The sequence below is a fragment of the Mustelus asterias genome, chromosome 13 (assembly GCF_964213995.1).
Source record: "Mustelus asterias chromosome 13, sMusAst1.hap1.1, whole genome shotgun sequence".
Lineage (NCBI taxonomy): Eukaryota > Metazoa > Chordata > Chondrichthyes > Carcharhiniformes > Triakidae > Mustelus > Mustelus asterias.
The window spans coordinates 95,873,501-95,886,042 of NC_135813.1; the positions used below are offsets into that span (position 1 = coordinate 95,873,501).

The following is a 12,542-nucleotide window of genomic DNA, read 5'->3' on the forward strand; positions in this document are numbered from 1 at the left end:
GCTCCATAATTGTCCGCGGGCGGTCTGCTGATCTGCACCTGCCAACTGAAAAATCATGTGAGTGTGAGATAATGTTCAACTTCATCACACGCTATTTTAAGTCTTCTGGATCAGGCACGCCCAGCTGGGACACACAAAACTCTGCCCTTGTGTTTATGATGAAACCCAACCTCTCAGTCTGACTGCTGATTGAGTCGATGAGCTGTTTATACCCTGTTATGTTGTCTGATAGGGCAGCAATGTCATCCGCGAAGTCCAGGTCTGTGGGCTGACCATCATTTCAATGCAAGATTATCCTTGGTTGATTCCCTTATTGACTAGTCAATGGAAACAACAGAAAGGAGAAGGGAAAGATTGCAACCTTGCTTGACAACAAGCACATGGAACCAGTCACTGTAACGATCACCTATCCTCTCACAGCACCTGGATTCCCATAGATCTTCTCAATAGTTGAAACTGCTATATAAAGAGAACATTTTCCAAAATGAAGGCTGACATACGCAGAGGCCTTGAAATCACAACAGCTGATAGCCAGACCGATTGGCACTCTTGACAATTCTCAACAGTGTAAAAGTCTGCTTGGCACAAAAGTGACTTGGTCTGAAAGCTGCCCATTCTTTTCAAGGTTCATCATCCATTATGTCTTGAATATAGTTAAGGATCATTTGGCAGCATACTTTACATGGTATTGAAAGCAGAGTGACTCTCCTCCTATTGTCACATTTGGTCCTTTTTTTAAAAAGATGCAGAAAATTGGCCCATCTTTCCAGACTTGTGGAGTAATGCTATAGTCCCAGACCTGGTTGCCACACTGATGTAGCCACTTGACAGTTGTTTACACCATGTACCTAGTAATATCTAGACCGGGAAATTTGTGGTTCTTGAGTGCAGCAATTGCCTTTCTTCACCTCATTTTCAGTGAACTTCACTAAATGTATTGGAAGCTCAGTCAGATACTGATTGACTTGATTGGGTTGGTCAGGTCCATCGAAGACATCTTGGAAGTGTTCTGCCCGCTGTTTTAACTTGCCTTCAGCTTTAACGATAAATGTACCACCTCTCCCAGTCTTTGATCCAGTCCTTACTTTCCTACTGCCTGGAATATTCTTTCCAATTTGGGACAGCGATCTCATGTTACTGTGGGCAGCTGTGCCTTCTGTCTCTTGTGCTTATTTGTTTATCCATTCTTGCTTGTCTTTGGGAAGTCCTCTTCACATCTCTTTATTTCCGTAGTCCTGATGGAAGGCAATGCTTCCTGTTTTATTTTTCTGTCATTTCTGATGAAGTATCTTCCCCCCCCCCCCCCCCCAAAAGGTCCCAAGTGTGGTCACTGATCCAATCGTCCTTTAAAGACTTTTGGTATCCTTGCACCTCTTCACCTGAAACTTTTATTGCTACCTTCAGTTTCTCCCACCAGTCTACTCTTCCAGCCGAAGGGTAGGGCTGCTAACAATTACGTCCATGTCCCAGGTTAGAAGCTACTTTGGATTTTTTACTGCTACTCTAATGTGATATGCCAGAATAATGTCCAATAAAATAACGTTTATATACTGGTGCATAAAGAAACACCCATATGGAAAATAGTTGATCCTCAGCATTTGGTCAGGAGGAACTAATGACAAAAAATGTTAACAACAAATGTACTGTAACAAAGTGTTTCTGATACTGAGACAACTGTGCATACTGGGAGTTTTACTGGTGTACGTATTTATTAACACGTGTTATCTGAGTGAAAATTATTTGCCAAGGTGGTGACAGTCTGGACTGCGCTGCCTGGCAGGGTGGTGGAAGCGGGATGCCTCACATCCTTTAAAAGGTACCTGGATGAGTACTTGGCACGTCATAACATTCAAGGCTGTGGGCCAAGTGCTGGCAAGTGGGTTTAGATGGACATTTCATGCTTTGGTGCAGAATCGATGGGCCGAAGGGCCTCTTCTGCACTGTAGCATTCTGTGATTCTGATTCTGAGAAGTGCTCAGATTCTTGAGTTGGGGTCTGTCAGGTACCGGTAGTGGGTGGAATGTTTTGCTTAATGTTGAGTTTTTAAGGTTTAATATTTATTAGTGTGTTCAGCTTCTTGCACAGCAGCGACCTGATGATTTTGTAATACATTACATTGTCAATTTACAGCAGATTAATCCACCTGCAAATCTTGGTTTCAGTCCATAACATTATTTTCTGTAATTACCATAATATAAATGTCAAAGCTGTCAGGATCCATCTGATATATAAGTTACTCAGCAGACCAAATTAAATGACTAATGCATCAGTTGCTTGAGTTTGTAACTGAATCCCCAATTTAATTTGTATATATCCAAGATTCACCTGACATATTTTTCAAAATATTTGTTTTTCCCCCTTAAACTGAAATTTAACTGAATCTGTAATTTCTTTGCAAATCTATCTATCAGCAGCTATCTTGAGAATGTAAGAACTAGGAGCATGAGTAGGCAATTCAGCCCCTCGAACCTGCACCACCATTCAATACATTCATGGCTGATCTCATTTCAGCCTTAGCTCCGCTTTCCTGTTCGTTCTCCATAACCATTCAACTCATTACTATTTGTCTATCTGTCTATCTCCTCAAATTTACTCAATGTCCCGGCATCCACTGCAGTCTGGGGAAGTAAATTTCACAGATTCATGACCCTTTCAGAGAAGTAGTTTCTCCTCATCTCTGTTTTAAATCTGCTATCCTTATCCTAAATCTATGATCTCTTGTTCTAGATTGCTCCACAAGAGGAAATATCCCCTCTACATCTACTTCATCAATACCTTTTAGCATCTTATATACCTCAATGACATCTCGTCTCATTCTTCTAAACTCTAGAGAGTATAGGCCTAAACTGCTCAATCTCTCTTCATAAGACATGAGGTTGTTTAATTTAGTGTATACCCACGTAATATCTTTTTCCTTTCTGCCGTAGGGTTGAAGAATCATGATTTGATTGAGTTCGGAATCCCATCTGATTTGGAATACCTTACCCTTTACTGTGACAACATGGGAATTAATCCTGTTGAAAATTGGAATTTCTATATTGCTTTCTCCTTTTTCCGAGTCACAGCCATACTCCAGGGCATCTATAAACGATCACTACAAGGTGAGAGCCTTAAGAGTGTTTTCTGTTTGTGGCTGGATATCAGACATTTTAGGGAGCAAATGAAGAAGAACTGGACTATTGAACCTTGTCCAGTCTGGTTTTGGAGGAGTAATACAGATCCCTAGTGACTGAAGTGTCACCAATGGCTCAAAGGTAAAAAATACACCACATGTTATACTGAGCTGCACAGATCATTATTCAGCCACACTAGCCACAAAAGTTCCATGGTAGCTGCTGTCAGCTGTGATGCCACAGCTGACAGCAGCCACTAACCGTGGGAAAGAAAGTAAGGATTTTCACTCTCCTCATCACTATCTAATGACACCTACTAGAAAGTCCATGAAAAGGTATGCAGATGCTCCATCAAGATTGTCCCATTCAGCCATGTTGTAACTAGGCAACACAACCCTGAATAGTCCTGACATCAACAGCTATCTATTCTCTTGAGAGAACCGTAAAAACAAAATAACTTTAAGGTAATTCAGGAAAAAAGGGAAATTGCTCTCAAATTGAGTTCCAGGAGATATCAGTGACTATGAGACACATTATACAACATCCCATCTACTTTCAGTGTGGCGAGATATCAAATTCTTCAGAATCTTTCCAGTTCCTTTTTAAAGGTTTGCAATAACTCAGCATTCACTATAGAATCATAGTATCTCTACACTGCAGAAGGAGGCCATTCAGTCCATCGAGTCCGCACCGACTCTCCAAAAGAGCATCTTACCCAGGCTCAACCCCACCCCACGCACTTATCCCGTTAATCCCCCAGTGATCATTTTGCACACAGTAAGGTTCCCAAACAGGACTTTGATTTAGTATTTCAGCTGAAAGATGGCACCAACATTGCAGTTTATTGTGGTACTGTACCAACAGCCTAGATTCTGTATTCAAGTCACGCAATGGAATTTGAACCTGGAAATGTTGATTCAGGTGAGAGACGTAACAATGAATTGAGTTCGTAGTTTTATGTCTTAAATGATGAAGCAAAATGAATAAATGATCTTCTGTTCCTGAATGTCTTCAGCATAGTTTCTCAATATAATGGACAACAGTACTTAATAAATACTATAGATACAACTAGTGGCAGCACATGAGTACTCCAATAGCCTTTATATTTTTATTCTATTAAAGGCTTGCCCAATAGGGACATCTGTGATCCACTCTATGGAATCCAGATGGGAATGTTGATCACAAATGCCCCATGTCACTCGGTGTACACACTTCCATGGTCTCATTCCCTTTTGTTATTGTTCTGTTTAGGTCAGGCAAGTTCCGCTAAAGCTGAAACAGCTGGGAAACTCACTGAGGAAGTAGCCGAGTTGGCCTGGGTGTTTGCTGTAAGGGAAGGATTCCAAAAATTCAAATCGATTCCGATGAAAAATCCAACTCCTCCAGTGAGAAAATACTCCACGTGGAGCAGACAGAGTTCATCAACAGCCTCTTCGCTTCATCACAATTCTCGACAAATGGTGTCAGTCCCTAAAGGGCATTTAATTATCTCACCTGATGGACTGCCTGCCCCGGTCCAAGAGTTGCGCCTCAAGTTGACTGCGTTCATGGATAAACATATCTATCCCCAGGAGCAGGAACTTCTGGACCACCAAAGGGCTGAAAACCGATGGATTCCAAATCCTATAATGGAGGAACTGAAGGTATGTTGTAACTTTTGTGAAGGACACTTCAACTGTACCTGAATTCTAATCGTCCCAACAAAACAGACCCTTCTACCACATCAGAATCTCTGCATTCTGAAATCATTTAGTCTGGGCAAGAAACAGCTTTTAAGAAGGATGACTTGGGGGCAATTATTCCGTCTTTGGTGTAAAGTATGGATGGAAGAGAAATAAGTCTAAAATGATGATATTTTGGGTTACAGACTGAGCTAAAGGAGAATACAAGAGGGAGTATTTTGGTTTTAAAACACTTTCTCTAACTTGAGGCAGTTTTGAAAAATAAATTCTTAAGGAATCAGGAATGCTAAATTGCCCCTTAGTGTCAGGGGACTAGCTAGGGTAAATGCATGGGGTTATGCGGATGGGGCCTGGGTGGGATTGTGGTTGGTGCGGACTCGATGGGCTGAATGGCCTCCTCCTTCTACACTGTAGGATTCTATATGATCTATGCTTCCAATAATTTTAATTTCCCTTTCAATTTTCATAAACAGCTGAGAGATGCTCCATTCAGTTCAGCAATGCAGTCTCAGAACATTCTGTAGATTGGAATGTGGGCTGATCTTTAACTAATACATGGCAGCAAACAGCACCAAGCTGGGATGTCGCTTGATTGGGCCTTTCACTCGCTATTGATTGGCCCAATATGTGGAAACCCGAAAGAAATCAGGGAAATATTGAAATGGAAGGATTAAAAAAGGAGCTTGGAGTGCGAGATTAAACAGACTTTTGAAAGTTTTTTCTGGGCACTGTTTCCTGAGCCCATCCCTGGTTTCCCTTCAGTTGAGTGGCTTGCTCAGCTATTTCAGAGGCATTTAAGATCTGGAGTCACATGACCAGATGAGATCAGCAGATTTCCTAAAAGACATGAGTGAGCCAGATGGGTTTTTACGACAATCGACAGATTCCAAGGGGGGGGGGGGAATTCTCCCGTTCTACCTGCCACGAGAATTGTAGCGGGCAGGGGATGGACCACGCAAAGGTCCATTGACCTCGGGCCGGGATTCTCCAGTTTTAGGGTGAGCGAGGCTGGAGAATCCCAGATTTTTATTCAATTCAAATTTCATCATCTACTGTGGTGGGACTTGAACACAGGCCCCTCGATTATAGTCCACTAACTACATCGCTATGCCATATGGGGAAGAGATTTAGCCAGAATGTTCACCATTGTTTACCATTTCATGTTTTCATCTTTAGAATGGGGGGGGAACCCATCTGCAGGTAGAATCTGGGGGGGGGGTTATAATAGGAGAACAGAGACCACTCCATCTGACGAAGGAGCATTGCTCCGAAAGCTTATGGTATTTGCTACCAAATAAACCTGTTGGACTTTAACCTGGTGTTGTGAGACTGCTTACTGTGCTTACCCCAGTCCAACGCCGGCATCTCCACATCGTGTCAAACCTTCCCAGCAGAACTCCAGCAAGTCATTCCGCCTCTGGTTTGATGGCAGATGTGAGTTTTTTTTGTTTTGAGGACCTTTGTTCATCGTTGTACGTGGTAGGAGATGACAATGTTTGGATGAGAATGACCTGAAAATATTTGCTGCAGATAGCGACTAAGTGAAATGATTGCATTTTGCATTTTCAGTGTGAAGCTAAAGCGAATGGTCTCTGGAACCTGTTTTTACCATTGAAAACTGATCCTGGGATTAAATATGGAGCCGGGCTGACAAATCTGGAGTATGCTCACCTTTGTGAGGTTATGGGGAGGTCTCTGCATGCTCCTGAGGTACTATAATTATTAATGAATCATTGTGATAAAGAATCTATTTGCTTTTGCGACGTGGCCTGATTAAATTCATGCACATGAGGTTTTGTTGTCATTCCACGATCCCTGTTTTACAGGCTTTCAACTGTTCTGCACCAGATACAGGGAACATGGAGATCCTGGTGAAATATGGGACTGAAACACAGAAGGAGCAATGGCTTCGGCCGTTATTAGATGGGAAAATCCGGTCATGTTTTGCCATGACTGAGCCCCAGGTATAACACAGACTCTGACCGTAGCTCCTCCCCCACGTAAAACAAAGGTCAGAATTATTTTGTTTACTTTGGAGCATACTCATTTCAACAAGACATACAGGGTACATTGACGGATAAATTGGTATTAACTGAAACCTTTTGGTCCCCCTTGTGCATTCAAGTTCAAAATGCAAGCTCAGCTGTAGCAATGCTGGACCATCGTGAATGAATGAAATACGTGTAATTTTGGATCAAGATTAATATGTGTCTGCACCTTAATACTGCAATAATGAGACTGGCAGGAGGTTCACTCAGTAAAGTAAAGCTGCAAATAGTTTGTTTCCTTTGACCACCTCTGTTAGCAGAATAATAGGCCTGAGTAGCAGCTGTTGGTAGAATTAATATCCAAATCCTACCAAAAATGGACCAATTCAATGATTTATGATTTGTATTGTAATTACTTAAAACAAACTAATTCCACAGACTAACAACCCTCTGAGAAAAACAAATTCTCCTCATCTCAGTCTTAAATGGGAGACGACTAACTTTTAAACTGTGTCCAGTCCCTGAAAGATTGGTTAAGTCAGAAACTCTCGTAACATTTAAATATTTAGGTATTCACTTGTGCTGCCATAACCTCCAGGGCAAGAGGCAAAGCACTGGAAAATGGGATTAGTGTAGTCAGATCTTTGATGACTGACATGGACATGATGGGTCGAATAGCCTCCTCTGCTGTAAACACCTACAAATCTAGCTCTAATAAATTAGTCAAATATGACTTCCCTTACACAAAACTCTGCCTGACTGAATTATGATTTTCTCTAAATGACCTGCTATTGCCTTGTTACATTTGCAATTTTCCAATGCACTGGAACCTTTCCTTAATCTAGGGGCCTTTGAATTATCAGAACCAATCACACTACTATATCTGCAGCCATTTTATTTAAGACCCCAGAATTCAGGCCATCAGGTCCAGTGGTTCAAAGAGTTTTTTCCAGTATCCTTTCCCGAGTGATTGTGATTGTTTTAAGTTCCTACCTCCTTTTGAACCTATTGATTATCAAGTATTCTTGATAATCAAGTATTCTTGGGATATTTTTTGTGCCTTCTGTAGTGAAGACAGACCACAGAAAATTTGTTCAACAATTCTGCTATTTCCTTCTTTCCCATTATTAACTCCTTGGTCTCACCCTCTAAGAGACCGTGCTCACTTCAGTTACGCTTTTTCTTTTTAAATCTTATGTAGGGGCCTGAAAAAAAGGATAAATGAAAAAAAAAATGAAAAGAGTGTGTTTTCTTGAAGTATGGGTAAATTTAATGAAACAGACATTCACCATTGTTCTTTGTTTTCTTGTGAGTTTCAATATCCTGTTTACTGGGCCAAATACTGTGAACAGATACTGTTTGTTTGAGTGATGTAAGCTAAGCCAATCCGTTTTCTAGAGAGCTGCACTTTAAGCCAATCAGATTACTTAGGGGGAGGGAAAAAGAAAAACGGCGGGAGGCAGAGGAAGCTGCAGTGGGGAGACACACGTGGGGGAGAGGAAGCTGCAGTGGGGAGACACACGTGGGGGAGAGGAAGCTGCAGTGGGGAGACACACGTGGGGAAGAGGAGCTGTTTCCATGCGGTAAAAACCCAGTTTTAACATCGAGGCAAATAATATTTGTAGACTAACATACTTCACAGTATGGGCACAAATATTACTGTGCAGTTAAAGCTCGTGTTTGTCGCAGTTTAGTAACTCATTTTTTCCAGTTTGAAGTGAAAGGCAGCAAGGTTTAGTCCTGTTTGTTATTTTCATTACTGTTGAGAAAAAGTGTAAAGCGCATCGTCTTGTCCTCTCAAGTGTGGACGTTTCTGCTAGAAACTGCCAGTGAGGGACAGTCAGCTATAAATGCCGGGCATAGTTTTCACTGAGAAGACGGAGAGAACGAGGATTAGCTGAAGCTAACTTGCTAAGTAGCACTGCCGAGGAGGACAGACTTCAGCGCACTGGACCTGCGTCACCACACGGACAGCTTGCTGCATTTTCTTTTCCTGCTGCATCATCATCCCACTCGCAGACCCTTCTGGACTGTGTGTGTCGTGGTTGCGTGAGTAACTGGAGACTATACTATCAGACACTGAACGGTATCAGCAGCGTGTTGTTGAGGGCGTGTGTGCTTCATATGTGCACCAACATATGGGCCCCAACGTTTATAAATCCACGCGTTTGGTAATATTTTGAACATTTCTCAGGGTTGAAACTGTTTAATTGAAAAATCTTTAATTTGGGACCCTTTACCTGTTTTATGAGACGCAACAATGCAAGAAAATAAATTTATTTTTGTTATTCCTTTTGCATTGTTGTCCTGAACCTTTTCTTATTATAAGGTTTACATACTTAACCATTTTAGGAGGTACCGCGCTATTATTAATAGGTTATTACTCTAGATTGCAACTGCATACACTAATCCTTTTCATTCACGCCTGTACTGACATTTATTGGTAAATAGGAAATTTAACCTAGCTCAACAACAACCGCTAAGAACTCAAGATCCTGTTAATTGAACATTTACATAGTAGCCCCTTATAACATCAAGCACATCCCAGGTACAGTTTTACTTAACTCAGCTGGTCAGAGCATATAGTTGTCAGCAGGGGGTTACACTTATATAGAAACTTTTGATATCTGTTTGTATGCTTATAGCTGTTTTTCTCTCCTGCTCGAATTTCTCCCTCATTCTTTGTTGGTTTTTAAAATCCGCCCACTCTTTTGACCTACCACTAATCTTCGCAGTATTGGAAGGTATTTCTTTCAATTTGATACTATCGTTAATTTTCTTAATTGGTCATCGATGGTGCATCCTTCTCATAGAGTATTTCTTTCTTAAAGTAATATATCTTTGCTGAGAATTTTGAAATATCTCTTTAAATATCTGCCTACTTTTTTTATTATCCTACCTTTTAATCTATTTTCCCAGTTCACTTTAACAACTCTATATTTAAATTTAAGATACTTTTCACAGACCCACACTTCTCATTCCCAAACTGAATGTGGAACTTTGCCTGAGAACGAACCTCCTAGTTATTTGACTACAAGAAACCTCACAATCTGTGAACCCTTCAATTTACAAGACCCTCAATTCAACTTTAAATCATCAAATCTATTCAGAAAACCCAGGCCTGGCACTTGGAAACCAGAGATAATAGAGCAAAGACAGAGATAACTGTAGAGTGTCAGATTGCATGATCTTTAACTGTAACAAACCTTGTCTATGTGTGCATGTGTGTGATATTGCATTTATTCAGGGTGAGTGTGAGAGAATAAATAATCTTTTTTTATTTTAAACTCACAAAAGCTTGCTGCTGAATTATTTAATTGGAATACACACTCCAAGGATAAGAAAAACACAACTCTTTCCATTCAAAACATGCTGATTAAAGCCAGCAAGAGAGCAGATACACTTTGTTTGTGACAGTAAGAAGTCACTTTGTGGAAATAGCTTGTAAGTCTCCAACAAACTTCACTGTAGGATGAAGTATACACAAAAAAATATTGGGGGCTTGTAAGGAAGGTAAAACAATAGTCATGGGTGATGATAATGGGTGTGGCTTTTGCTACCAAATAAACCTGTTGGACTTTAACCTGGTGTTGTTAAACTTCTTACTGTGTTTACCCCAGTCCAACGCCGGCATCTCCACATGATAATCTATACATAGATTGGATGAATTGGATCTAAAAAGGTAGACTGGAAGATTAGTTCATAGAGTTTTCTGGGGCAGTTTCTTAGAGCAGCACATTCTAGAGCCAACCAGAGAACAGGCTATTCTAGATTTTAGTAGTGTACAATGAGGCAGGTTTAATAATGACGTTATAGTAAAGGAGCCTCTAGATAACAGTGATCATAATTGAATTTTGCATTCAAGGGAGGGAGGAACAATCACTAGGGAGAAGGTACTGGGAAAACTATTAGAATTAAAGGTTGAAAAATCCCCTGGACCAGATGGTTTTCATCCTAGAGTCTGACAAGAAGTGGCTACAGAGATGGTATAGTTTCAGCAGCTGCTAATGTTGTAGATTCTGAAACGAGAAGGTTACAGTGACTATCACATTCCAAGCATTAATCCATTTTACCTTGCTGTTCTTCCATGCAATGCGCAGGTTGCATCTTCAGATGCCACAAACATTGAAGCTTCAATTGTCGAAGAGGGAGACGTTTATGTCCTCAATGGCCACAAATGGTGGACATCAGGTAAGAAAGATCAAGCAAATTTGCACGTGATTGGATAGGAATAATGATAAGCTGGGGTGAGATTAGTACACTCTCCATTTATTTCTTGGATCTAAATTTTGAAATGAAGCAAAAGTTTGGATGAGAAAAGGCAATTTTGCCAATCCAAATTCATCCTTCTGTCACCCATTGTGGCATTTACCTATGTTAAATATTACATAAATAACCCCAATGTTTTACATATTTACTCTGAACTAAAGGTCTTTCTCCTGATTTCAGCTGTTTCTATTATTTTTACTCTCTCGACATATTTTGAAGCATTTGTTTGGGTTTACACTATCCATACTACTTATGTACATTTTCAGAAATGCTTTAATCACCTCCTTTCTTAAACTAAAGCTTCTCTTTCTTCCTCATTGTTCATCAGCTTTACACTTGGTATTAATCTTGTTGTTCTTCTCTGCACCTTTTTTTATGCAGGCATCTAATTTTTATAGCTTACTAGCCAATATTGAGTACGGCATTCGTGATCTAACCCAGTTAATTTATAAAGAATGAGAACTGAATAACTTAGAAAACCAGGTTTGAAAAGATGTAAAAATATACTGCATATGTTATTGAATGGCAGTGTCACGGAAAGGTATGATAGAAATATTTAGGACAAAGCAGCTCACTCCATCAGTATCCCATCCACCACCTTAAACATTCACTTCCTCCATCACCGACGCACAGTGGCAGCAGTGTGCACCATCCGCAAGATGCACTGCAGCAACTCATCAAGGCTGCTTTTCAAACTCACGAACTTTACCACTTAGAAGGACAAGGGCAGCAGACGCATGGGAGCGCCGCCACCTGCAAGCCTCCCTCCAAGTAACACACAATGTTGGTCTGGAACCATATTGTCGTTCCTTCGGTGTCACTGGATCACAATCCTGGAAGTCCCTTCTGAACAACACTGTAGCTGTTCTTAAACCAGATTGACTGCAAGAGTTCAAGAAGGCGGCTCGCCGCCACTTTCTCAGGGGCAGCTTGGGATGGGCAACAAATGCTGGCCTTGCCTGAAATGGCCTCATCCCATGGAAGGATATTTTAAAAGTTAGATGTTATGTAAGAAAAGTTTTTAAAAAAAGATTATTCACGCCATTATGCTTGTCGAGAACTCGAGATCTTTGATTATACCAGTCAGCTGTGGTTTGAATTTGTATTTGTGTCTTAACTATCCTAAATAGACTTTTACAAACACTTATTACTCCAAATGAATAGATAAGTTCTTCATCTTGTTACAAAATCCTGGTGATTTTATGTGCACGAGTGTTCCAACCTGAAACACTGGTTTCCCGTAGTGTTTTTTTTATTATTAATGAGAAACATTTGCCAAAACAGTAAGAACTCAAACCCCTCTTTCTTTAAACAACAATAAAAGTATTTATTAAAGTAGAAGAAAAATAATAACACAATAGAAAGAAATAATCTTATACCACAGAAAATTACGGTGACACAGTGGTTAGCACAGCTGCCTCACGGCGCCAGGGACCCAGATTTGATTTTGGACTTTGGTCACTATCTGTCCAGAGTCTACGCATTCTCCC

At 40.6% G+C, this 12,542-nt stretch overlaps 1 protein-coding gene across 3 annotated transcripts in view; it reads left to right on the forward strand.

Annotated features, from left to right (window-relative positions):
* LOC144502910 (acyl-CoA dehydrogenase family member 10-like) overlaps positions 1–12,542 on the forward strand; it is a 64,318-nt gene that overhangs the window by 34,000 nt on the left and 17,776 nt on the right. For all 3 annotated transcript variants that reach the window (XM_078227324.1, XM_078227322.1, XM_078227323.1), the window contains 5 exons: positions 2,928–3,101; positions 4,365–4,756; positions 6,365–6,505; positions 6,622–6,759; positions 10,884–10,974. In XM_078227324.1, coding sequence (XP_078083450.1) covers positions 2,928–3,101; positions 4,365–4,756; positions 6,365–6,505; positions 6,622–6,759; positions 10,884–10,974 — 936 coding nt within the window. The remainder of the gene's footprint in view (positions 1–2,927; positions 3,102–4,364; positions 4,757–6,364; positions 6,506–6,621; positions 6,760–10,883; positions 10,975–12,542) is intronic.